This window comes from Cyprinus carpio, chromosome B1 (assembly GCF_018340385.1).
Source record: "Cyprinus carpio isolate SPL01 chromosome B1, ASM1834038v1, whole genome shotgun sequence".
In the NCBI taxonomy this organism is placed as follows: Eukaryota; Metazoa; Chordata; class Actinopteri; order Cypriniformes; family Cyprinidae; genus Cyprinus; species Cyprinus carpio.
In genome coordinates this window covers 19514942-19542459 of record NC_056597.1, presented here as the reverse complement: position 1 = coordinate 19542459, position 27518 = coordinate 19514942, and the positions used below count along the sequence as shown (strand labels likewise).

Genomic DNA, 27518 nt, shown 5'->3' with positions numbered 1-27518 from the left:
GAGATGAGTTCAGGTTCTGTTGTGGATGTCTGTGTGAAATGTGCTGGAGTGAAAACAAACTAGCAGTTGAATTTAAAATAGGCCAAAAGAGAGTTTACATTTGTTTTACTTGTTTATAATAATAATAATAATAATAATAATAATAATAATAATAATAATAATAATAATAATGATAACATACAAAGTATTATTACTTATAACAACTTTTAATATTACTTATATACTGTATTACTTATTATTACTTAAGTCTAATAGGTTTGATGTAGTTAGAATAATGTTAATATTTTATAAGGGGAAATAGCATGTATTTTTAAATAAAACACATTTTATTCTGGACAAACTTGTAATTTGTGTTTAATTAAAAAACAACAACAATAATAATAATAATAATGATAATAATAATAATAAAATACTAATAATTACTAATATTTCTAAAAGTTTTTAATTTATTATTATTTATTTATCATATTTTATTATTGATTTTATTATTATTATTATTATTATTATTATTATTATTATTATTATTATTATTATTATATCAATGTAGATTTAATATTGTAAATCAGGTAGGTAGGACTGAAGTCAGAATAATTTGACATAAAATGTCTACGTCATGCACATTAATTACTTAAAATGTTTTTTTATGTTCAGTTTTGGTTTTTCATGTCTTTAAATATATATCAATGAAATATATTTTTGTTGACATAAATACACCATTAATCATTATAGCCAAAATACTGATTCTGTCAAGAAATCTTGTACACATAGAGGTGTTGTTGTAATCAATAAATAACATGTTTTAATAGCATTTAGACAAAGGTTGGTGTTTATTGGTACAGTAAACTACAGTATTTACCTACACATAATGGAAGACAGTAGTTTAAAATGTGATGTTTGTGCTAAAAATCACCAATTTGTGCTAAGAGTCATTCTGTGTCTCTACAGATTTTGACCCAGGAGGACTGGAATGTAGTTCTGTATAATGGCATGGCCTCCACCTCCCCCTGGGCGGCTCTGTACTTTGTGGCCTTGATGACCTTTGGGAATTATGTCCTCTTCAATTTACTGGTTGCCATTTTAGTAGAGGGTTTTCAAGCTGAGGTAAGATGTCAGATGCTGGATTAACGACTACAGTACATTATATGTTTTTTCTTAAAATGTTTTGCTTGAAAATTGTGCTTGTAATGTCTTTCTTTAAAATAAATACCAGTTCCTTTGATATTTTGTATCTAATGCAGTGAGACTGTACATTTTGGCTTAAAGCAGTAGTTCACCCCAAAAATGGAAATTTGCTGAAAGTTTACTCTCCCTCAGGCAATCCAAGATATAAAGGAGTTTGTTTCTTCCTCTGAACAGATTTGGAGAAATGTAGCATTACATCACTTGCTCACCAATGGGTCCTCTGCAGTGAATGGGTGCCCTCAGAATGAGAGTCCAAACAGTTGATTAAAACATCACAATAATCCACAAGTAATCCACACGACTACAGTCCATCATTTAACATCTTGTGAAGTGAAAAACTGCTTACAGTAAACAAATCCATCAAGGCATTTTTAACTTCAAACCATCGCTTCTAAAATATCTAAAATATGAGTCCTCTATTCATTATGTTGCTTTGTCCAGTGAAAAAGTCATTTTGTCTGAATCAGGAGAGAAATGTGCACCGATCAAGCACATTTACAAGTGAAAACAGTCCAGAAAAGTTGTAAACAAATATCTCTTTGGATTTTGAAGGGAGCAACACTCAGGGGATGGACTTTCACTGGAGGAAGCTTTTTTATTATGGACTATGGACCTTAATGAAGGTTTTTTTCTTACAAACATGCAGCTTTTCACTTCACAAGATGTTAAGTGATGGACTGGAGTGTTGTGGATTATTGTGATGGTTTTATCAGCTGTTTGGACTCTCATTCTGACGGCACCCATTCATTGCAGAGGATCCAATAGTGAGCAAGTGATGCTAAATTTCTCCAAATCTGTTCTGATGAATAAACAAACTGCATGCTGGATGGCCTGAAGGTGAATACATTTTCAACAAATTTTCATTTTTGGGTGAATTATTCCTTTAAGTCTCTAAATTGTAGGGGGGTCTACTACTGTAACTTGCTGAAACTACTTCCTCTAGTTTGCAACATCTGCTCAAATCCTCTACACGACTGAATTAGATATGGCCATATTGCATTTAATTGAGTTTCCAAGAGGGGATTTTTCATGTTAAGAGTAAGATGTTATCAGAGGACTAGAATTATTACACTGTAACTCAATTACAGCACACCATGAAAAAAAGGGGTTTTCTTTGAGCGCACATGGAAATGAAGAAAAACACGCTCTTGTTTCCTTTCGTTATTGGTGTCACATCAAAGAGATTGATTGTGTGGATTGGTGTATGTTTGGTTTGTGTGTGTAATTTTCATGTAGATGAGACTCATCTGCAGTGTATAAGCACAGACGCTGAGCTGCAGCTGGTGTGATGATGTGTTTCATAGGAAAACGCTTTCACTCAAACCTTCTGTTGTTCCTTTTTTTTTCCTCTCTGTCTTTTATCTCTCACTCTTTTGTCCGCTTGGTACAAATATCACACACATACACAATGGACACTTTACCTCCTCAAATACACACACTTTACACACACTTTTCCGGTTGTTGCTGCTGGAAATTGCAGATTCTCATTTATTCCTGCTTTTTTGCTCCTTTTTCCATTACTTTTTTATTTTTTCAGGTCTTTACAATAGGAGATTTTGGAGTATAAATGAGCTGTTGCTTGTGTGACATAACCCATCTAGGAAGCACACAACCTGGTTTGTTTTGCTACTGAACAGCTAACTTTCACAATAAAATCTATTCCTATTGAATTTATTTCAACTGAAATATCCTGTTTCACTCAAATAAAAACCTTACGGTAGTAAAATGGGTCTGAATGCTATTTCATGTTGATTTTAAATGCATAAAAAGATAAAGTTACTTGCAGGATTTTTTCCCCTATGCAAACAGTATTGATCTCAAAACAAATAAAATATTAGAATTATCCCTTTACATCATAAATGAATATTCACTGCGAATTTGAAGCATGGAATTTTAAAAGCAAACTTTCACATAAATTGTTTTCTTCATTAAAAGTGGTTTCACTGTAGACTCATTGTTTTAATTTTCTTTTTTATTTTGTTTTATTTGAGTTTTGGTTTAATATTGAGACACAAGCAAAACAGAACCCATCTAGCCATAAATACATAAACCAAATATGCATAAATCAATAAATAAAAATACAAAAACTATATAAATAAATGTATAAATCATATTTAGTCACTTGCATGAATTGCTTTCGAAAGAAAAAAATAAAAGTATAAGTAATAAATAATTCATGATTCTTATTCATTCCTGCTCTTCTCTCTTTATTTTTGACATATTTACAACAGTAGATTTTTGAATGTAAAAGATTGAATCTCAGTGGCCATTGCTTGTGTGGCTTAATCCATTAAGGAACTACACAGCCTGGTTCATTTTGGTATTAAAGCCCACTTTTCACAATAAAATCAATTTCTAATTTAATTCTAGTGAAATATCCTTTTTGAATGGGTCAGAATGCTGTTTCCTGTTGATTTTAAATGCATAGGAAAAGGAAGTTCAGTGACTCGCAGGAAATAGGACGAGGACAACTAAAGTTAACTAAGCATGAGATGAGAAGGTAGAGAGTTGCATACCCTTGAAAGAGCAAATATAATTGTGTTTGTTCTGCATTTATTTATGCTGGCCTTGTGTGGATTGGGTTGATATGAAAATATGATGATTCATTATTATGAATTCAAAATTTTAGCCTTTAAATGTCATTTCTGTTTCTCTTTCAGGGTGATGCTAGCAGATCAGACACTGATGATGACATGTCGTCTGACTATGGTGATGAGGACAAACTGAGAGAACTGCTGAACTCAGGTGTGTGTGTGTGTGTGTGTGTGTGTGTGTGTGTGTGTGTGTGTGTGTGTGTGTGTGTGTGTGTGTGTGTGTGTGTGTGTGTGAGTGTGTGCAGTGTTTTTTTGTTTTTGTGTTTTTTTTTGTGTGTGGGCTGAAGTCTCAAAATCTAATTATGAGATAACAAGCATAAAAGTTTGATTTCAACCATTAAATTTCACTACGATTTCAATCTTTGACATGACCTAGTAAATCGTAATCGTAGTAAAATAGTTAATCACAAAAAAAAAAAAGAATTTAGCTGGGTTTTCACAGGCAGAGTCACATGTGTGTTTTGTTGTTTTATGCTAATCTCTTGTTGATATTAGGATCAGAGATGAAAATGCAGACATTGATGCCCGTCTCAAATGGACACCTGGAACCTCGGGCGTCCATGCCACCTCACAACACACCCATGCAGCTCAACGCCACACCCAGAACTGAGGTGTCACACATCTACAGCCAATCACGGCGCAACAGCAACACCTCCACTGAGCCGCATGACCAGAGATCCCTGGTGAGGAGTGAATGCTGTTACATATAAACCTACACAAATAGTGTTAGTCTCAAAACATTTGAATTGATGTTTTGATCTATATTCATTTTAGAATTATCCCTTTCCAAACATGAATATTCATCATAAATTTTCAGCATGGAATTTCACAAGCAAACTTTTACCTATAGATTTTTTTCTTCTTCGTTAAAGTGGTTTAATCATGGCATCTTATTGTTTTTATTGCCTTTTTTTGTTGTTTGTTTTTTTGATTGGAATTTTGGTTTACTATAGAACCATAAGCAAAGCATAACACATCTAAATATCTATAACTTCATCTGCTGTTATATGTTTTATATTTTTAACACCAATAAACTGGAAAAATGAATCGCCTGTGTTAATGCACTAATTTTGACAGCACTAATGTATAGATTAGGGCTGTCAGTTTAACGCATTAACTGAATTAATTAGTTATGAAAAATAACGCGGTTAAAATATTTTAACGCAGTTAAAGGGGTCATATGATGCTTTTTTAAAGATCATTATTTTGTGTTTTTGGTGTCACAGAATATGTTGACATGCTTTAATGTTCAAAAAACACATTATTTTTCGAATACTATATATTATTGTAGGTCCTCTATGCCCCGCCTCTCTCAAACTCATCGTTTTCTACAAAGTCCCTCCTTCTGACAAGCACAGTCTGCTCTGATTGGTCAACTGACCCAGTGCATTGTAATTGGCCAAACATCGCAAGCATTTGTCAGAAATGTAACGCCCCTTTCCATAATTGCGAGCTTCATCCTTTCAAAATAAATGTAAAGACAGTTAATAATGTCCTTAGTTTCACCATCAGTTCAAGCCCGAAAGGGGAACAGAGTCGTGCGACCGACACAGTGGTGAAGCTCCTATGTGTTTGCAGTACACAAGCCACGGACGGTTAAGACAGCTGACTCTGTGATGTGACCCTGTCTCTCTCTCTCTCTCTCTCTCTCTCTCTCTCTCTCTCTCTCTCTCTCTCTCTCTCTCTCTCTCTCACACACACACACGATGCGCAAAACTCCGCATTTGAAGAGTCAATAGCAAATACTTAAACTGATAACAAAAAATACTTACAGTAGCTGATTCAGAAGCGTCAGATTGTTGTAGCAAAGTCAGAATTACCTCCTCTGGTTCACGAAACGGTCGTCCATAAAATGTGTTGCTGTTCTATTGTAAGTAATCTTAAAGATTCCTAAATGCATGCATCTACTTTCAGAAGGCCAAATAAAGCGCTTTTGCTTTCGCCTAGATACACACAGCATCTCCCTGACATGGCTGCATCAAAACTAACTGCGGTTACTGAAACCATACCTTCTTTCTTTGCGTGAACATTTGGGCGGCATTACGCAAATATTTCCACATAGTGATGTAGAGATGTGGGGGCGTGTTTGAATGAGCCAAAGAATATCTCTTTAGATTTGAGACTTTAGTCTTTGCAACTTTACAGATCTTCTTTATGCACCAAGAGCTTGTAACACTTCAAAGAGAAAGGAAAAATTTAAATCGCATAATATGACCCCTTGCACTGGTCCTGCCCTCAGATCTGTACATCATCTTAAAAAATTGTACATTAAGTACATCATAAAAATTCAAGATATTGGTGCAAGAAAATGCCCCGTATGAGTTTTTATCTCATATTTCTATCATACGATAAGCAATATCACACGAGCAGGGAGATCAATATATCTATGCTCATTCATAAAGAGAGCCATTTACTTTATTTCTGAATGAATCAGCCATTTAAAAAAATCAAATTAATGAATGACTCATAAAGACTGCCACCTGCTGGCAGATGCAGTTTATTATTTAGAGTATCATTTAAAAAAATAAATAAATAAATAAAAATTATACAAATAAAAACATTAAAAGGATAGTTCACCCAAAAGATTACATTTTTTCATAATTTACTCACCCTCATGTCATTTCAAACTTTCTTTTGTGGAACATTAAAGAAGGTATTTTGAAGACTGCTAGTAACAAATACAGTTTGAAGACTTTTTAAAGAGTTTTTGTTTTGACTTTCATTATATGAACAAAAAATACTGAGATAAATTATCTTTCTTTATTTTCCATAACTTATGTTAGGCCGTTGTAGCCTAAATGTTTAAGTGTAATAAATTTTATGTTTAATCAAATAAAATATTTCTTTCTAAAGCTACCATTTGTAATGTCAATACTTGATACTTTCTCATTTAACACAATAGGGCTTTGAATGATCTATTTCACAGTCAAATTTAATTTGCGATTAATTAGATTAATTAATCGACACATCTAAATTGTCATATCTAAGTGGTTATAAATTCTCCATATTGTCCCTCTAATTATTGTATACGTATCAACTTATTTCTTTTTTTTTTCTGCCATACTACACCAGTTGTTGCATCCTGTGATAATCAGCTACAGTTTGTGTGTCTGTTGTAGTCCAGCCTTTGGGGAAGTCGCCGCTCCAGTTGGAACAGCCTTGGCCACGCCCCCAGTCTAATGAGACGTGCTCAGTCAGGGGAGCGCGAATCATTGCTTTCAGGAGTGGGACAGGACAGCATGGATGACAGCCAATCAGAAGATGGTAAATCCAGCAGGACTGGCAGTCTGGGTGGAGTTTCGTGTCTGGGGTCGTTTGATTTTCCAGAGCTCCTCCAGGTTCCACGCCCATATTTGGAGTGTAACGGCAGAAGAGATGGAGGTTATCCATCCTCTCCTAACATAACACGTCCCGATCCACCATCCACACAGTGCGCAGATGATGATGAATTTGAAGAGGTGGGGCCTTGTCTTTAATCATTTTTATTATTGATTATACTATTACAGTACATCAGTCATGTAGATTAGATATTCTTGGCATTGTAAATTATTGCAGATATTATAGAAATATTACATATATTCAATTTTTTTTTTTTAGAAAATCTGCATTTCTATTCTTTGTTTTCTTTATGCATGTTTTTATTTCATATTATGTTTATGTTTCATTTAGAGCTGGTGTCTGATTGTGAAGAGACTGTTGGAGCCGTATAAACCCCAGTGGTGTAGAGACCATGAGGATTGGTCACTTTACTTATTTTCCCCCCAAAATAAGTGAGTGCCGACACAGCAGACCAACCAAACACACATATAAACACATAATGAATGCTGTGTTTGCACATTTCTATGCTATTCACACTGCTCTCTCGTTCTCTGCAGGTTCCGTATGCGCTGTCAAAAGGTCATCACTCATAAGATGTTTGATCATATTGTGCTGTTTTTCATCTTCCTTAACTGCATCACAATTGCTCTAGAGAGACCTGACATCCAACCTGACAGCACGGTGAACACAATCACAACAATAATTCTAGTGCTATCATCAAGCTCTATTATATATGCATGCAACAGTTCAAACGTTTGGGGTCGGGAAGATTTTTTGATATTTTTGAAGTCTCTTCTGCTCACCAAGGCTGCATTTATTTAACTAAAAATACAGCAAAAACAGCAATATTGTGAAATATTATTACAATTTAAAATACATGTTTTCTGTTTTAATATATTTTAAAATGCTATTTATTCATGTGATGTTAAAGCTGAATTTTCAGCATCATTACTTCGATGTAACATGATCCTTCAGAAATCATTCTAATATGCTGATTTGATGCTTATGAAACATTTCTTATTAATATCATTGCTGAAAGGAGTTGTGCTGCTTAATTTTTTTCAGGATTCTTTGATAAATAGAAAGTTCAAATGAACAGCATTAATTTGAAACATAACTCTTTTGTAACATTATAATTGTCTTTACTATTACTTTTGATCTAATGCATCCATGCTGAATAAAAGTATTAATTTCTTTAAAAGTTTACTAACAATTTTTTTAAAAAACATTCTTTTAAAATTACTCGAGCAACTGAACAGTAATGTACATGTCACTGTATTATTGAAACTACTGAAATCTGATGTATTCAAAACCACTGTAAAATAGCCGATAAATACATACCTATGATCGCACAACTTAAATTCTTTATTAATGGCCAAGTCTATATAAATATTGTCAATTTATCTGACTTATGTTTAACTGTATCACTTGGCAGAACTTAAATTTAAATTGTTTTTAATCTAAATTTAATTGGACTTTACATTTACAAAATTTTAGTAAATTTATAGAGAATAATTAAATGTAATCAATTATATTTGTTTATCATAATAATAAATGATTATGTGGGTTAGTATTATAAACTGTTTTCAGAACTGTATGATTCTACCCTTTTGAAACATTTTAAAGTTGCATGTAACCTACTGTATAAACCCATAAACAAACTGTCCTAAAAATATTCCTGAATACAAATTTAAAATGATAATATGCATTATATCTCGGTCATACAAATTCTGAGAAAAAAAAAGTGAAATAAATGCAGTAAAAAGTTACTGAGTGACTTTAAGTAGCTGCTCTTTTACTGGTCCCTATGTGGTGCATTTGTTGCCATTTTAAATTACATTTTTATTATTTATTTATTTGTTTGACAGGAGCGGATGTTTCTTAAAGTGTCTAACTACATCTTCACTGTGATCTTTGTGGCTGAGATGACTGTGAAGGTAGGAAAGTAATACAATATTAATTAAAGGCATATATTTTAGTTTCGTTGTTTTAACTTTTCTTTATAATTTTTTATAAACTAACTAGTAAAAAAAAAATCTGACATTCAGATGACATTGATTATGATTGCTATGTTGTTGGTGTTGCAGGTGGTTTCTCTTGGGCTGTATGCTGGTCCAGACTCGTACCTGAAGAGCAGCTGGAATGTTTTAGATGGCCTGCTGGTATTTGTGTCTATTGTGGACATCCTGGTCTCTCTGGCCTCCTCTGGTGGGAACAGAATCCTGGGTATCTTGCGAGTACTGCGACTGCTCAGAACACTAAGACCCTTGAGGTAAAACTCTCATTGAAGGTGTGTATGAATGAGTAGAAGTACATTAAGTCATCTGGTGTAGGCTGTTGTAATATTCTTAAAGGTTGAATTCACTCAACTTTTTCCCAAGGAACACAAAAGGAGATGTTTAGCAAAATGTTCACACTGCTCTTTTACAATATAATGAAAGTGAAGTGGGGCCAGAGCTGGTGAACTCCACAAATGCTCAATAAATGTTGTGTAAACATTTTCTGAAATGGTGATACACTACGATTTTGGCAACCAAAAGTATTCAGGTGAACGTGAATTTTCCATTTTGACTGAAACAGTTTTGGAGAGCCGAAACAGTGCTGAAACTGTTGGACTGAAAACGTTGACTTCTCAATTTGAATCAGTCTTCAGTTTGATGAACCAAGGTTGTATTCTGTGCTTTTATTTTAGGGTTTCAGGTGATGCATGAACAAAAGTTCATTAAGCATTGTATTTATCAAGTCTACAATCCAAAAATCCTACTGAACTTTGTGAGTTTTTTTTTACTTTTGATATGAAACAAAGTTTCAGCTTTCAAATTTTGTCAATTTTATAATGAAGTATGATAACTAATTTAATGTATGTTTTAATAAAGGTCATAAAAACAAGTTTTTATTACAGATAACATTTCAATGTTCGTGTTTCAGCAATGAATTGGATTACAGATTATATCAGTGATATAAAAACTGACTTAAGTGTCATTTATGTGTAATTTAATTGCTTATGCAGTATATAGAACTCAGTTTTTTATTTGAGTTTTAATGATTAAATCAACTAAATTATAAATTATATTTAATATGCTGAAAATCTTCCCCTTTGCCAAATCTTTCAAATTTCATTTGCACTTCAAACCACAAGCTGCATCTCAACAGGCCTGACTTTGATCTGACTTTTGAAATTTTAATAATGCTGCTATCCATGGTGCTGAAACCACATTTCATCTCTTGCTATTGTCAGGAAACTGTTCCTTTAGTCACATCTGAACAAAACTGGCAACTCTCAGGCAGAGAGATATTATGCTGAGCAGACTTACTTATTCATTTCAAGGCTAACACTAGAGAACATCTCGTCTCGTCAGCGTGTTGTGCAACACTGAGCCCTTTTATTAACACACGCTTTCTAGTTCAGTGGTTTTGCATTGAGTTCAGATATTGTTGCAACACTAAATATGCATTTCTTTGTGTGTTTGTTTCATCAGGGTCATAAGCAGAGCTCCCGGACTTAAGCTGGTTGTTGAAACATTGATCACATCTCTCAGACCTATTGGAAATATTGTGTTGATCTGTTGCGCTTTCTTCATTGTCTTTGGCATTCTAGGAGTTCAGGTACACATATATTGCTAGTGTCTACATTTCTAAAAGAAATTTAGTTCAGTTTTATTTAGGAAATAAAATCACAGATCAGAGCTATTGCTTGCTTTGTAATTTGCAGTTTATGTGTAATAATGTTGTCTAAATGCAAGGTATTTTTCTTTTATTCAGCTCTTTAAAGGGAAGTTTTATCATTGTGAAGGCTTTGACACTAGAAATATCACCAATAAATCTGAGTGCCTGCAGGCTAAATACAAATGGGTCCATAGGAAGTACAACTTCGATAACCTGGGTCAGGTAGGACACTCACAATCACTTACACACACTCATATAGACGTAGACATTAAGGGGGGATTCATCAAGAATGAATTATGTCCACCGGTAGTGTCTTTTATTCAAAAATCAACCTTCTCATTTGACTTTTACTAAACCATCAAGCAGCCCATTATATTTTAGATTCAGGTCACACAAGCACATTTTATCAAGGAGACAGGGTTCTGGTGGACAGTGTTTCTCGTTCCTGTTCTGTTGTTTCATGTGTGAAATCTGTGCTATTTTTAGTTTAGACCTGCAACTTTAATACCATCATGTAATTAACTGGCTTTTTATTTTGTTCACAAGTCAGTACATAGTGCCTAGTTATAGATAGCTTATATTTATAAAGACACACACACACACACACACACACACACACACACATATGCATGTATAAAATACTTTTATTCAACATTATTTTACATTGTTACATTTAAAAAAAAAAAATGCTATTCTTTTGAACTTTCTATTCGTCAAACAATTCCTAAAAATAAATAAAATCTTCTGAAAGTGCTGTACAACTGTTTTCAATGTTAATAGTAATATGAAATGTTTCTTGAGCAGCAAGTCAGCTTATTAGAATGATTTCTGAAGGATCATGTGACACTGAGGACTGGAGTAATGAAGTAATGGCTGGCATCACAGGAATAAATTGCATTTTAAAATATATTAAAATATAAAAGAGCTTCGAACTGTAATAGTATTTTTATATGTTTTATCTTGCATATTATATATATATATATATATATATATATATATATATATATATATATATAGAGATTTTAATTATTATTATTTTTATTTTTTTTATTATTATTTTATTCTATGGTTCCCAACTGAGCAAAAAATGTGTTTGTCTCCTCTTCCCTTCAGTATTTTACAGATATTCATATTGTTGACAGTGAAAGAGTAATTCTGTAAAATATTCTCTTGTTCACATTAATCCATTTTATCTCTCTTTTGCAGGCACTGATGTCATTATTCGTCCTGTCATCTAAAGATGGCTGGGTCAGCATCATGTATGATGGCTTAGATGCCGTGGCTGTGGACCAACAGGTGTGTGTGTGTGCGTGTGTGTGTGCATTCTTCAGATAACTCTACTAAGTGTGGAAACACTTACACCTTACTCTGAATCTGTCCGTTATAACAAAAGAAAACACAGGCGCCAGGAGTGTTTACTGCTTTTTTTCTTCCCTGAAGCTCAAGTGACACAATCACAAAAGGCAGCAGCAGGTTTTTAGGTAAAGCGAGCATTTGTTTGATTAATTCAGCTCTGAACTGAAGAAAAAAGGGAGAGATAGATAAAAATACAGTGGAGGACACCAGAATGAGCAGCAGAGAGGAGGAGAGACAGAACATTCATCATTTAATTCCACTGAGAGGTCTTATATGCTCTCCCTTACACACACATACACGGAAACATTGAGTCTACGGACAGTAACAGACTCAACACATCTGGTTTATATAGTGTCCTTTACAGTGGCCCATCTTTTGTGTAGTGACAAATAGCAATTGTGTTGCATATCCAATAAGACAAGTACAGCATTTCCATTCCGTTCTGCACTTTCTTCCTGTCGCATTCCCTGTCTTTGCTTTCTTACTGATGGGCTCCTTTGTCTCTGGAATTAAATTAATGTTTGAAATTTTGGTAATTTTTTTTTTACTTTGGTAAAAAGTAAAATATTTATTGATTTATTAATTGATTTATTTTGAAAGAAATAATACTTTCATTTAACAAAGATGCATTAAATAGATCAAAGGAAAAAGTAAACTTATTTATAATGTTAGATTTTTCTCTCTTTTTTTTCAAATAAATGCTGTTTATGCTTTTAAACTTTCCATTCATTCAAAAAGTCCTGAAAAAAAAATGTATCATTTTCCACAAAAATACAAAGCAGCACAACTGTTATAATAGACATTAGGTAGGATCATGTGACACTGAAGACTGGAGTAATGATGCTGAAAATTCAGCTTTGCAATACATGAGTAAACTTTAAAAGAAATTAAATTAAAAGGTAATTTTTAATTGTAATATTATTTCAAAATTTTCACTGTTTTTATGGTATTTTTGAAAACATTATTTCAAAAACATTAATAAATCTTACTGACCACAAATATTTAAACATTCACATTTCAGTAGTTTTATTCTTAAAAGTTTAATTGGTGTTTAACTAAGACTGCTGGCATATTATTCTGAATATTATTAATTTACACTGGCACATACTTTGGCATTACCAAACTAACTATGAATACTATGTGAGTGGATTTGAAGAAATATGCTTTTGGAGACAGGAGCAGCATCAAAATTAACATAAATTAATGTAAAAACAAAAAGCCATATGACCTGCATTTTTCTGTTCTCTGCAAGGTGTTGTCACAGCCCTTAATTAATGAATTAAGATTAAATTAATGTGCAGAAATACTACGTTACTGGGCTGATCACATGTACACATAAATATTTCCTTTTGAATATTACACCTCTTTAACTGAACAAAGTCACCACATTAAGATTACATGTTTTCTCTGTTTTTTGTCTTCTCTCTTTGTAGCCCATAAGGAATCATAATCCCTGGATGCTTCTGTACTTCATCTCCTTCCTGCTGATCGTCAGCTTCTTCGTGCTGAACATGTTTGTAGGTGTGGTGGTCGAGAACTTCCACAAGTGTAGACAAGACCAAGAGGAAGAGGAGGCCAGACTGAGAGAGGAGAAGAGACAGAAGCGCATGGAGAAGAAACGCAGGAGTAAGCGTGTGTTTGTTGTACGTGCGCACAGAGTGTCATAATAAAAAGAAGTTTTTTTTTTTTTTTTGATGGAAGAATTATTAAGAAAATGGTTTTTTTTGGGCCCTTTTTTGCCACTTTAATGTTCAGAGGAGCAGAGGGCCAAGAAATATTTTGTGGCATGTCACTGCAGGTTAGGATAAAACTGGCATGGAACAGATTGGTTTTATTGCTTGTAACTTTATTGCATCACACATGGTTAGCACAGTAAAGTTTAATTGCTGTCATGTGTATTTAGTTTGAGAAATGGACAATTAGTAGTGATTTCCACAGTCGCGTTCTTCAAAAGCCCTTTGACTTTGTTTGACTTCAAAACCACATAACCAAAATTTAATTAGACAGGAGGCACATAATTATAAGTTAGAGTAAAACCATTTACTCTTGCCTCAAATCTCACTTTAATCCTGTGCTTTGGATATAATTAACAATAACCTTTCTTTAGAAGTACTAGTGTCAGGTAACATACTGTAGATATACTGTAAATACACGAGTGGGGATTAAACAATAGGTAGAATTATATATTTCATAGGGCTGAGTTTTGCTACAAATTTCATGATTCGATTTCCGATTCGATTATTTTAGATATACATCAGGTATAGGGCATGCCAAATTTTTTCAAGGAAAAAAAGTCTCTCAACTAATGCTGTAAAATATACATGAGAGTCAGTCAAATGAACTGATTTTTATTTACACTGCTTAAATTACACTCAGTGAAGTTTTCATAATAATTAAGTTACGATTAGGTAAATATATTTCTACTCCAATTCATTCACTTTTTTTTTTTAAATAGAAACATTTTAATGGTGGCTGTCATAAAAACTTAATGGATTTATTTTAACATAAATGAAAAATTGAAAAACAGAAAAAAATGATAATGAATATGTTCTACAGTGCACATACATATTTAGAAAAATTCTCCTCTCTAGTGTTCAATTTCTAGCTGACTGAGTTTATGGTCACAGAATATGTTTTTTGTGACATAGTTTACAAGCTTGAGCTTGACTGAGCAATTACATGAGATAGGATACAGATTACGGTAAGATGTACTCTTTCTTTTAACATATCTTCAGACATTCATTCTTGTTTATGAACTGAGGCACTACAGTGATCTGTCACTCCACATTAAACAGCATCAAAACGGCATTTATTGTTTGAATATTGTAATAAAATAGACATCATTTTAAATCAGAGACTTTGTTTTATATCAAAAATAACAAAGTTATTTTTATACAATGTTCTGTTCATTAACTGAAAACAGACTAGACTAATCAATTCTTGGGATTTAAGAATCAATATCGTTTCGTGAAAATGAAAATCTATTAAAATCAAGAAATCCGTATTTTTTACCCAGCCCTAGTATTTCATGTAGTTTACATATTTAGGGGCCATGTTTATGGGTCAAAATATTGGGCTCTTTTGGGACAATAAGTAACTGTCTTAGCAACTTATTCATAACACTCGCAAATGCATAGCATCCCAGAATGCCCCATCCACCATGTGGCAAAATGCTAAAAGACACACACATCTTCCTAGCATCAAGGCGGTGAGTTTTACATAGGTAAGCAATATTCACAGTGCCGTAGTATATATATCACATACCATCAGTTTACCCTGGTACAGCCACAGTACTTTTTGTAAGAATACCTGAACTGGAAACTGAATTAGTTAGCTGTCTCAAGACATCACTTGCTCGCTCTCTCTCTCTCTATCTCAAATGCTCACAAAGCTTCTCTCAAAGACACCTTGAGCAGTCTTGAGCCATGATGGATGTGGGGGAATGCTTGGCTGGACATTAACAACGTCCCTCAGATGACTCGACTGTTTGCTAACTGTGACTACACACACACACACTCTGCTATGTTAGCAATATACTGGCCAGATAAAAACTGGGTCAGTGTGCTTGTGTTTGACAGAGACAACAAAGTAGCCTATACAGTAAACTTACAACACACATCCTGCCCTTGAGTTATTTTAAACGAAACCTTGCAAATCTTGTGAATATTAGCATGTATCCAATTCAAAGCTGCATACCAAAACTAACATTTTTAAACCTAAAATGTTGGCTGAGGATGTTCACAGCATCCTGTGATGCAAGATGAGTGTGTGTGTGTGTACGTGAATATACCCTAATGAAGTGGTTCTATTGTTTTCTGTGTGTTTTTGTCTTTCAGAGGCGCTGCAGAGGCCGTACTATGCAGACTACTCTCCAACACGCCTCTATATTCACACACTCTGCACTAGCCATTATCTGGACCTCTTCATCACCATCATCATCGCCATTAATGTGCTCACGATGTCAATGGAGCACTACAGACAACCCAAGGTTTGGTGTATTACACAAACACACACACACACACACAGACAGACATCACTTCTGCAGGGGCAATGATACTATTAATAAGTTAACAAAAAACTGTTTGAAAAAATGATATCAGAATTTTAGCATTGCATTTTTTAAATTAACAAAAAATGGCACACCAGTGTGCTACTATACTACTGTGATAGACACTATTCTATCTTATAATAGACTACATTCATTAATTAATATTTAAAATTATTTTTTATTTTTTTTATATTTTATTTTAATTTTAGTAAAATTGTTAGTAATATTTGTCTTTATTCATTCAATACTATATATATATATATATAATATATATATATATATATATATATATATATATATATGAACAAATCTAGTCAGTACAGATTTATGCATCAGAAACTGTTTGGATCATGAAAAGTGGGAGTTACATAACTTGTGATGTTAACTGATAGGAAAGTTACTACTGAATGATTTTTGATGAAAGATTTTTACAGACATATTTTTTACTACAGTATATGACTGATGCACCATTTATTATAAGACCAGCATCATATAAATAAGTTGTCAGTTTTACATTTCTGTTGAATTCAAGTTTAATATTCTATGTGTCTGACTATGTGTATCTGTGTTTCTCAGTATCTGGATGAAGGTCTGAAGTACTGTAATTATTTCTTCACGCTGGTTTTTGTGATCGAGGCTGCACTGAAATTGGTTGCCTTTGGGTTTAGGAGGTTTTTCAAAGAGAGGTAAGGCTCCGTCATGTGGACACTGTGCAGAAATACAGTATATATTCTAGACATTAATTTCACTAGTTGGTAGTGTTCTTAAATTGACATTTCAGCATGGATCTGTTCTCATGGATTTCACGAAATAAGAAGAAAACAACTGTAATCAGTTTTGTTTCACTTTAAAGGTAGTTTAAATGCATTAATATAAACTACTGTTCAAAAGTTTAGGTATTTTTTTATGTTTTGAAAGAAGATTTTTATGATCAGCAAGGCCTAATTTATTTGATTATTTGAAAATACAACACAAAAATAAAAATAGTGATACATTTTTTCAGTATTCTTTGATTAATAGTTTTTATGACAGCATTTTTTTTAATGTAATTTTTTGTAACAATATACATGTCTGTTGTCATGTTTTATCAGTTTAATGCATTTTTGCTGAATTAACATATTTATTAAAAAAAATATATATCTTTCACCCAGTAAAGACTTTTACATGCTTTTAATGAATGTGTATCTTTATATGTGATTTATTACAAATAAATACAGGGACAATTTTCACTCATCATAAAAAATATATGTGAATGTTCTTTTACATTATTAACAACTTTTGTGTTAAAGTGAGTCTGTGAGGACAGAGGGTGTCTGTGATGAGTGCGTCTTGTTTCAAAACTGCATCTTGAGCCTCACTGTTTCTCCAAACCTTACTATAAAAAAAATGATTGTTACACAAATATTTCAAATGCGTCAGTCTTTGATTGAAATCCTGTCACTCTGTCAGCATTGCATGTCATGCACACGCAAATACCTGCGACCCATGTTCCAAAATGGTATCAACTCACTGTTTGAAGTGCCTATCATAAAGAAAGGTCACATGGTGTCATGAATAATAATGAGACATAAGATAAGGCCATGCAGACTCATGAATAATTATGAGACACCATTGTGACACATACTGTGACGTTGAGACAGAGAAAAATAGCCCAAAAAGTCTATAAATGAATAACTTTCCTCTTTATGAATTAAAAATACAGGATTATCTTCCACTGTCTTTCATTCGTGTTCCAGAAGAAAGACAGTATTAAAGAAAGACCTTTCCTCTGACAGTCTCTAATGGTCAAGTTTATCTCTTTTCAAGAATATGAAATGGTTTCACAGGACCTTGGCTTTATCTCATTGTTTTTTTATTTTGTCAGGTGGAATCAGTTAGACTTGGCAATTGTTCTTCTCTCCATCATGGGCATCACACTAGAGGAAATTGACCTGAATGCCTCACTACCCATCAACCCAACCATCATACGCATAATGAGGGTGCTGCGCATCGCCAGAGGTACCAAATACATGAAGACAGACACACACACCAGCCGTGACAAGTGAGAAATAAAACAGGGTCTTATAAGATGTGCCAAAGAGAAGAGACATTTCCAGGAAATTTAAAAAATGTTTTATTTACACTACCATTTAAAAGTTTGGGGTCAGTAAAATTCTTTCCAGTACAAAAGTAAGATATCCCCTACTGTTTGGGTTTGTGGCAAGTAATGTCTAAATGATTAAAAGTGGAATGAAATGTGATATTAAATTCCCTTTCAGTGTTGAAGCTGCTGAAGATGGCCACAGGAATGAGATCTCTTCTGGATACAGTAGTTCAAGCTTTACCGCAGGTCAGTGAGTTTATATGTCACATGCTATATTCATTGTTATTCACAGATTATGAGGTATGTTTATGTGGCTTTATTTTGGTGTTGCTCTGGTTCTCAGTCGGTAATCTGGGTCTGCTGTTTATGCTGCTGTTCTTCATCTATGCAGCACTGGGAGTCGAACTCTTTGGCAAGCTTGGTTGGTATACTTTTCATTTCCTGTTATTTTACACTACTGTTTAAAAAAGTTTGAAAAAAAGAATGTTTTTCAAAAAAAAGTCTCTTATTTTACCAAGGCTGAATTATCACAGTAAAAACTGTGATACTGTGAAATATTATTACTATTTATATAATTTATTCCTGTGATGGCAATTACTCCAGTCTTCAGTGTTACATGATCCTTGAAAAATATTCTAATATGCTGATTTGCCACTCAAGAAACATTTTCTATAACTGTCAGTGTTGAAAACAGTTGTGTTCCAAAAAATGACTTGAATAGAATTGAAAAGTTCAAAAGAACACCATTGGTTTGAATGTTTTTGTAACATTACAAATATAATTAAGTCTCGCTTTTAAACAACTGAATGCATCTCAGCCTAATAAAAGTATTAATTCAGTACAAAATATCTCATACACCCCAAACTTTGAACAGTAGTGCATATTGTTACATTAAACAAATTAACGTATATTTTGGATAAAGTATTAAAATGAATTGTTTTGAAATCAGAATGCACTGAGGATAACCCGTGTGAGGGATTGAGCAGACATGCTACATTTCAGAACTTTGGCATGGCGTTCCTCACTCTGTTCCGCATTTCCACCGGAGACAACTGGAATGGAATCATGAAGGTATTTTGCAACCCATGAAACTATTCATGCATGTCATAAATACCTGTTTATGGAATGCTGATATTTAATGCTAGCTCTTAATTAGACTTCAGCTCACCCTCATGTCATTCAAGATGTTTAAGAGTGAGGCTATTAGCTGTCAAAAAGATTATTTGTTTCCCACATACAGTAAATGATCAACTTGACAGAACTCACAATTTCTTTGTTTCTGTTTAGGACACCCTGCGGGAATGTAAAAATGACAGGTGTCTGAGTTACCTGCCACTTTTGTCGCCTCTGTACTTTGTGACATTCGTGCTAATGGCACAGTTTGTGCTGGTGAATGTTGTGGTGGCTGTGCTCATGAAACATTTAGAGGAGAGTAACAAAGATGCTCGTGAAGATGCAGAGATGGAGGCGGAGTTGAAGGAAGAGCTTCATGGCATTCGTACACAAAGCACCACCTCTGTGGGCGGAGCCATCGGGCTTGAGGGTACAGCTGTTAAAATGGAGACTCTCTCACATGAACAGGTCAGTTCTGTACATTCTTTTATAATTCTTCTACACATAAAGACACTGTATTCTTGAAAATATTATACCAAGGAACCCCCTCCCCATATATTTAATAGATATTATCTAAATGTATTTTAGCAATGTTTACGATTGGAGGAAAAAAATCTGAAGGTTTACTGTATTTAAAAACTCTTTGGTGAAATTGGTTAGAAAAGGCTAAATGGTCTTAAAATATAGCCTCACATTTGATCTTCACGGTCAAAAATGAATAACCTAGGAAATGGAATTTACGAAAACAACAGAGAATCTTTTGAGGGTGCAATCTACAAATCAGCCACAACAAAATAGTCTTTGATAGTTTTTAATATATATGGCAGAAAATGCTTTTATAATCCACTAGGGAATGCACAGCTCGTATGGTTACACTATGGTATTAAATATGATTTTCTTGATTTCTCCCAACGCATGCAACTAATCTGCCTTCCATTCACTGAATTTAAAATGTTTATTTTTTTTTTTTGCAGAAATATCCCTTTTAAATAACTTTTTGAAAATAATAAATATTTTAAATATTTTTTTCTTTATTTGCATTATTTTAAATAAAAAAAAACTAATGCATAATTTAGAGGTCAATATTCTAGTCTAGTACCATGAAATCCCCTTAAAATACAAAATGTTAAATAATAAATATCATTGAAACAAAATAAATAATATTCATTTAATACCAAAGGGTTAAAATAAATGTGTAGTTAAGGTTTAAAATCAACATGTGCAATTTTAAAGTGGTCCAGTCCAATTTTTTTTTTTTTGGAGTACAGGACAGATTGTGTATTATATTAAATAAAAAAATATTATATTGAATATGTTATTTAAATAATAATAATAACAATATTTTTGCAGGTTTTTAATATGGATATGCAGGGAAAAACATAACTGTTAAAGCACATAATATTGATTTGTTGTATTCACAGGGCCAAGACACCAATTACGGCAACTTCCTTACAGTTAGTAGGCCGTCTTTATCACGGATGCTGTCCTTACCTAACGACAGTTACATGCTCTATCCTGTAAAGCCTGTATATGGGTCCATTCAAGAGAGAGTCTCCAAACAGGACTCCACATTACCAGGTGACAAAACCAAACCAGTTTCTTATTGGTGGTGGTGGAAGTGGTGAGGAGAGAGAATATGACAAAAGCTGTTTGTGTATTCTTCAGGCTCCTCTCCCTCACTCGGCACCCAGCTCTGTGAAGATAGTGCCGTAATGCAGGTTCCAGGAACTGCATCTCAGACAAACCTGGCTGCCGTTCCTGCTCCCCATCCTCTAAATCAAAGAGCAAGATCTAGCAATGTGTTCTTAGGAGTGCTGAGGAGGGTGGTGCTGCGGCTCTCATCCTCATGACTGTTTTATTTTTGGTATAACAATAGATTCAATGAAAAAGACAATTACATAAAATGCATTTCTTTGTCACTAATGATATGCAAAAATTGTTACACAGATCATGTAAACATTTGTACAAATGTCAGATGTTCTTGCTTCCATTGTATCCTTCTCAAATAATGCTGAGAACATGATCATCAGATATTACACAGATTTGTTAAGTTTATGCTGCTGTCAACAAAAAAAACAGTCATCTGTCTATCTATCTTTTAACTTAAAATTTATGTACATTTACATTTATATAAATTATTATTTAAAGTGTTATAATTACTTAATCTATTAATGCATATATACATATATATATATATATATATATATATATATATATATATATATATATACATATATAAGTAATTATGATTAAATTTATTACATTTGCAGTACATCTATGTATTGTATAAAATGTTGTTATTATTATTATCTAAATTAATACAAAATAATATGATAGTCATTTTGTTTACATTTGCATTAAATCTGTTTCAAATATTTAATCTATAAAGTATGTATAAATTATAAAATACAAAATATAAAAAAATTAATTATTAAACATTTTATAAAAAATAAATATATATATAATTTCAATATTTGATGCAAATATATCATGATTGATTTAATATATATTTTAATCTATAATATATCTATAATCTATAATCATTTTGTATTACATTAGGTATTAGGTTTAATTTATTTTAAATAAAATAATAAAATCTATTTCATTATGTTAGAAATAGCAATAAAGTATTCAAGATTGTCGTGTAATTGACAGAACATGTGTTTTTACCTGCAGCAAGCAATAAAGAGCGACTCCATTGATTCCACAAACGCTGACTCCAGAGACACCTTACACATCCCGAGCAAACCCTGCTCCAGTGATAATCTTCATCTTAAAGTACCCAGCATTCCCCTCACCGGTGGATCCGCCCCATGTTCACCCCAGGCCTCACCTCCCCCTCCCCTCCGCAACAGGACAGCGAGCGTACGAACAAACAGACACATGTACAGCCAGCGCAGCATCCCCTGCCGACAAGCCGCGTACGAGATACAATCTAGAAAACCTCTAGAAATAATACACACACATGCACAAACCAAACAGGATTCGCATGAGGTGGTCCAACTCAACACGAACGTTCCCCAAAGAAGAGCTTCTCAGCGTGTGGCACGCAACCATAACTTGTCCCCTTATGAACCACCCTTCTGTTCTGAAGCCCAGTCTCAAGACTCATTACACGGTGGGGCATCCCGCCAGCCGGGCACCAGCACTCAATGTCTACGGAAGTACAACAGTATGGAAAATAATGGCTTCCTATCTCAACTCCACATCCCTCGGCGTCACTCGACGCATGGAGAAGAGTTACTGCTTCAGCAGCAGCCACCTGGACCTTCTCAAATGCCCAAGAAGGAGAAAATGAGCCCGCCCTGTATCTCCATCGACCCTCCCACCGATGCAGAGTTTCCGTCTCCAGCGGTCAGTCAGGAGCACAGCACAGTTCTAAGACGGCGAACACCGTCCTTCGACTCCGCATTACCACGGGAGTCCATAGATCTTCCTGACCTGCAGGATGAACCTCTTTTGCCAAGTCGTTTGCCCCTCCCACAATTCTCTTTTGACCAATCGGATGTAAGTTCGCTTAGCAGCCTGTCGGAACTGCTTTCGGATAGTGACCAGTCAACGCACTCCTTCCCTTCCGAGGCGCGTTCGGGGGTGGTGGGAGACGCAGCTCAGAGTCCACTCAGGAAGAAGGTATTGGTCAGAATGGCCAGCACTAGGGATCCAGGAAATGAGGATTCGTTTGCCTAAGCAACTGCGCAGGAAGCCACTCACGCATTCCGCCTCTTCACAAAGCATTTTAATAACAGTTAGAGGCGGTGTTGGCAAAAGTATGCAAATGTGTTTCTGATGGAACTGATGTTTTTTTGCCTGATCATATTGATTAGGGAACTTTTATTAGTGTTCATCACACACACGGATGTTGTGACGTTTTATGTGAGTTCATATGAACATCCATCACAGAAACTTGTTGCATCATGGCATGACCATGCAATTTTAACCCTCATATTTTGTTTGGGGTCTGAAAGGTTGATAGTTTTATAACTCAAAAAGTGTCATTTAAAGTTATCCTGTAAAGCCTGACAAATGAAAAAAAAAGTTTACTGAACCTTTAGACAAAATACATATATATATAAAAAAGTTATTGCATATATTTTTGTTAAGATTATTTGAGGGGGCACAGTTGCTTCAGTCCAGTAAATTTATAAGATATATATAGATATATATATATGACAATTATTTTTAAGTTTAATTATATCAGTAAAGATTTTACAACAAAAAGACACATGAACCACATCCTGAAGCAGGAAGCATTGATGGATTGTTTTTGTTTTTAAATTTTGACACAAACTGTGATCCAGCATTTGTGCAACAGACATGAATGACACCACAAATCATGCAGAAGTGTAGTTTTGCTTTTTAAAAGATTAGATTTCCTTCTTGTGCTGGCAAAAAATAACACAATATGTCTTGAGAAATTATAAAAATCTAGTTTATTTTAATTTTTTATATGTATGTATTATTATTATTATTATTATTATTATTATTATTATTATTATTATTATTATTATTATTAATCATACTGGCCCCAAACAGAAACAACATTATTATATTGTATAATAATTAACTGACATGTGCATGCCAAATTTGTGGTAAATCAGAGGGTTAAACTTCAGTAATATCTGTTTTGATTCAGTCTGAGGAACAGAATAAAATAGAGTTGAAATGAGCTATTATCATGAGTTATTATTAGTAAGTCAATCTCAACAGAACATGAGGGTTAAATGGCAGCACTATATTTGTCATCTTCAAGCAAACCCTTACGTCACATAATTAATTAACTTTAAAGTCATGCCCTAACTGTAACACCCTATTGTCTTACAGAGTATATGACACACAGATATATTTTAGCTGAAACATGTGCATGTTTCATAATGCAGATTGTGTAGCTGAAGAAATGAGATGATTATTGTATATATGTGTGGCATGTGATATTTTTGTAAAGGGTCAGATTTTTACATGTTGTTGGCCTTCAGGAAGAATCGTGTTAAAGGAATGTTCCGGGTTTAAGTTCTACATCTGTGCTGCAGATTAAAATGCCCCTATTATGGATTTTGGAAAATTATCTTTCAGTGAGTGAAAACATCCTGCAAAGTTTTAAATCTGAAAGTGCACCGTGTATAAAGTTATTGTCACTCAAAAGAAAGAGTCGACTCTGAATCACTGAAACGAGTCGTTTTTAAAACGAATCCCAGGCCGTTTCATGTTGATGTCAACATGAAACATTAGCATATTGCCCGCCCACTTGTTGGTATTTTCGAGTTGGTCTGAATGAAAATGCTGTTTCATTCTTTGCCACTAGGTGCCATTTTTAGAGTGGTAAAAAATAGCGGTTTCCCCGGTAACCCTGTACATGTAGAAGAAGTGAGCTCTGCGATCGCTGATTTTTCTTTATTTGGAGTTAGTGGTGTGGTGCAGTAACAGCAGATTAGCATCACGTAAAGAAGGGTTTGGAAAAATTAATCATTGAGTACCAACGTTTGGGAGTCGTTGAGCAGGTAAGGGAAAAATAAATGCATATTAAAAGACAATGAAAGTGTTTTTTGACCTTGCATGCATGTCAACCTGTTGTTGGGGACTCCCAAAACTAAAATATGAACCTTTCATTACCCATAATAGGGGCACTTCAATTCAGAAAATCATTTTGATTTGTTCCTCAGTTTGTGTGTACAGTGATGCAGTGAAAGTCTATGCGGAAAAGCATTGCAGCAGGATAACAAAGACACTGTTTTGAAACTATAGTCAAGAGTTTAGCATTGTGTCGACATGACACTAGTGTAATAACATTTCCTAATAACTCTGTCTATGCAAAGTTATAATCCAATTTATAGTTTCTACACTGAAACTGAAATATAATAACATTTAAATAGTATTTTCTTGTAAAATGTGCTCCAATTTTACAGTCTGTGGAGGACTTGGAGTGCCGCTTTAAAGCAAAATCAATAAATCAATCATTTATTCATTCAAAATAAAGATGTAAATTGACAAATAAATACATATTTAAAAGACGTTAATTTATCTTGTAATGTAGTTAAATATAATAATTAATAACACGTGCAAAGATACCAGTAGGTAGCGACCAGAAATTCATCTTGTACAGAAATAACTTTTTCTTTAAACCCTCTGAAATATTTTCCTTTTGACTTTCATTGTAAGAGCATTACTGTAAACACGTCTTTATATAAATTTTAAGTGTTCTTTCTTTTGAACTGTATTTCACTGAGATGCTTCAAACTTTCAATCAGGATATTTATTTATGTATTTATTCCATGCCACAAGCATAGAGATTTCCAAAGAAATGAGCTAGCATGAATACTAACACTTATTTTGGTTTGACAACATTGGTGTTTTGGACCATCAAGGGATGAATTCAGTAATAATTAGCCCAAGAACATTTACATTTAGGCAAAGTTTTGAATAGCATTATCATTATTTCCTTTCTTGTCAGTGTTGCAGTATTTACAACAACATGACGCTTGTTTGTCAGTGTTGCAGTATTTACAACAACATGACGCTTGTTTAGTACCTGGGTTAATAACCTCAGATTAAGGACACTTTTAACACTAAGATTGATAAATTTCCCATTTAACATTAAGAAATCCCGAAAAAAACTGTATCAAGTTTTTCGTGCAGCAAATCAGCATATTAGAATGATTTTTGGAGAATCATGTGACACTGAAGACTGGAGTAATGATGAACAAAAAACAATGAAAAAAAAAGATTTAAATGTGTTTAGAGTGTTTTCAAGCACTGTAAAGATAGTGATTGATTGATTGATTGATTGATTGATTGATTGATTGATTGATTGATTGATTGCAGTTTACACATTCTCAAACTCATGCTAATACACATTATTATGTATTGGCATTATTATGCCTGGCATATCTTTAAAAAAATGTATTTAACAATTAACTAGAGTGTAATGGAGGAATTTGGGAAAACCAAGGGCTGCTAAATATAAATGAGTATTGCTGTATTGAGGTCAGGATATGTGTCATGTATGCAGTGTGAGATCCAGAATGCTGTTTGACTGCTTCGTGATGCTTTTGGGTGCATCTACAGACGAGAGCATCCATTGAGTATCAAGATACATTTTGTTGAAAAACTATGGACATTAAACGGTTAGAGACTGTTAACTACTTAAAAGATTTCTATTTGCTGCCAATGCTGTGTTTCCTGTAGACTGTAATCCATTGCCACTATGTGTGAAACTTTAAGAGACAGATCAGTGTGTAAACAGGGCCAAATGCCAATACTTTCCAATAATAGGGTACAAAATAGGGCTTGAAATAACTTCAGTAATAAAAGGAATAATATATATATTATATATATATATATATATATATATATAATATATATATATATATATATATATATATATATATATATATATTAATAATAAAATTATGTGTCAGTGAAAGGAGACGTTTTGCATAAATCTTTTATTTTATTTTTTTGGGACCTTAATAACAGGGTTGAATAAATGGTTGACGTTTGAAACTTTGCTATTGGCATGCTGTGAATTTTATGTTAATTAATAGTTTATTAAACATATTAATATCTCTTTGTCTGAAGAACATGACATTTTTATATTTTATATAGGTTTTTGTCATCCAGCTTATTCATATTGGTTTTTGAAACACAAACAATACTGTACCTTGTAATATATCCCAATGTATTTGAAATGATAAACAAGGACCGCACCAGAAAGCTTCTGTGTGTTGACCTGGTAATAATAGCATGTATATCAACCCAACTGTATCTTGCCCTAATTTTTGTTGTTTTTTCGTATGGCATAATAAAGCACACTACCATAAGGGACACACTGTATTATAAATCTAGTTGCAAATTCAAGAATAGCTACATACCTGTAAACGTTTTATAGCTTCAGATTTCTTTTCAAGGGCTTTTTATGGCATTTAGGTTTATGGAAACATGAAAGTCTGCTTATTAAACTGGATTGATTGAAATGATTTAAGAGGAAAGCCGTCTTTTGATGCTTAAACCTAAAGTATTGTCTCAGAGATTTTTTTTTTTTTCACTCATACACAGCAAAGGCTTCACCAAACATTGTATTATCAAAAATGGGCAATGTTTGTATTATTATTTTATCTTTTGTAACAAAAACTGTTATTTTAGTATCATTTTTATTTTAGCTTTT

At 33.5% G+C, this 27518-nt stretch overlaps 2 protein-coding genes across 2 annotated transcripts in view; both read left to right on the top strand.

Moving 5' to 3' along the window:
• LOC109101436 (voltage-dependent T-type calcium channel subunit alpha-1G-like) overlaps positions 1-21210 on the top strand; it is a 77918-nt gene extending 56708 nt beyond the window's left edge. The window contains exons 14-34 of the mRNA XM_042715976.1: positions 946-1101; positions 3843-3927; positions 4272-4459; positions 6896-7234; positions 7446-7546; positions 7652-7775; positions 8963-9031; positions 9182-9366; positions 10574-10700; positions 10857-10982; positions 11967-12056; positions 13550-13742; positions 15953-16104; positions 16741-16850; positions 18029-18162; positions 18423-18493; positions 18590-18668; positions 19197-19318; positions 19535-19828; positions 20782-20938; positions 21026-21210. Coding sequence (XP_042571910.1) covers positions 946-1101; positions 3843-3927; positions 4272-4459; positions 6896-7234; positions 7446-7546; positions 7652-7775; positions 8963-9031; positions 9182-9366; positions 10574-10700; positions 10857-10982; positions 11967-12056; positions 13550-13742; positions 15953-16104; positions 16741-16850; positions 18029-18162; positions 18423-18493; positions 18590-18668; positions 19197-19318; positions 19535-19828; positions 20782-20938; positions 21026-21210 — 3087 coding nt within the window. The remainder of the gene's footprint in view (positions 1-945; positions 1102-3842; positions 3928-4271; positions 4460-6895; positions 7235-7445; positions 7547-7651; positions 7776-8962; positions 9032-9181; positions 9367-10573; positions 10701-10856; positions 10983-11966; positions 12057-13549; positions 13743-15952; positions 16105-16740; positions 16851-18028; positions 18163-18422; positions 18494-18589; positions 18669-19196; positions 19319-19534; positions 19829-20781; positions 20939-21025) is intronic.
• An 808-nt stretch (positions 21211-22018) lies between these two features.
• Positions 22019-24550, top strand: LOC122135761 (voltage-dependent T-type calcium channel subunit alpha-1H-like). Its single transcript, XM_042715975.1, has one exon. It carries the CDS (start codon positions 22019-22021, stop codon positions 23045-23047), a length of 1029 nt encoding a protein of 342 aa, XP_042571909.1. The 3' UTR covers positions 23048-24550.
• The last annotated feature ends 2968 nt before the right edge of the window (positions 24551-27518 follow it).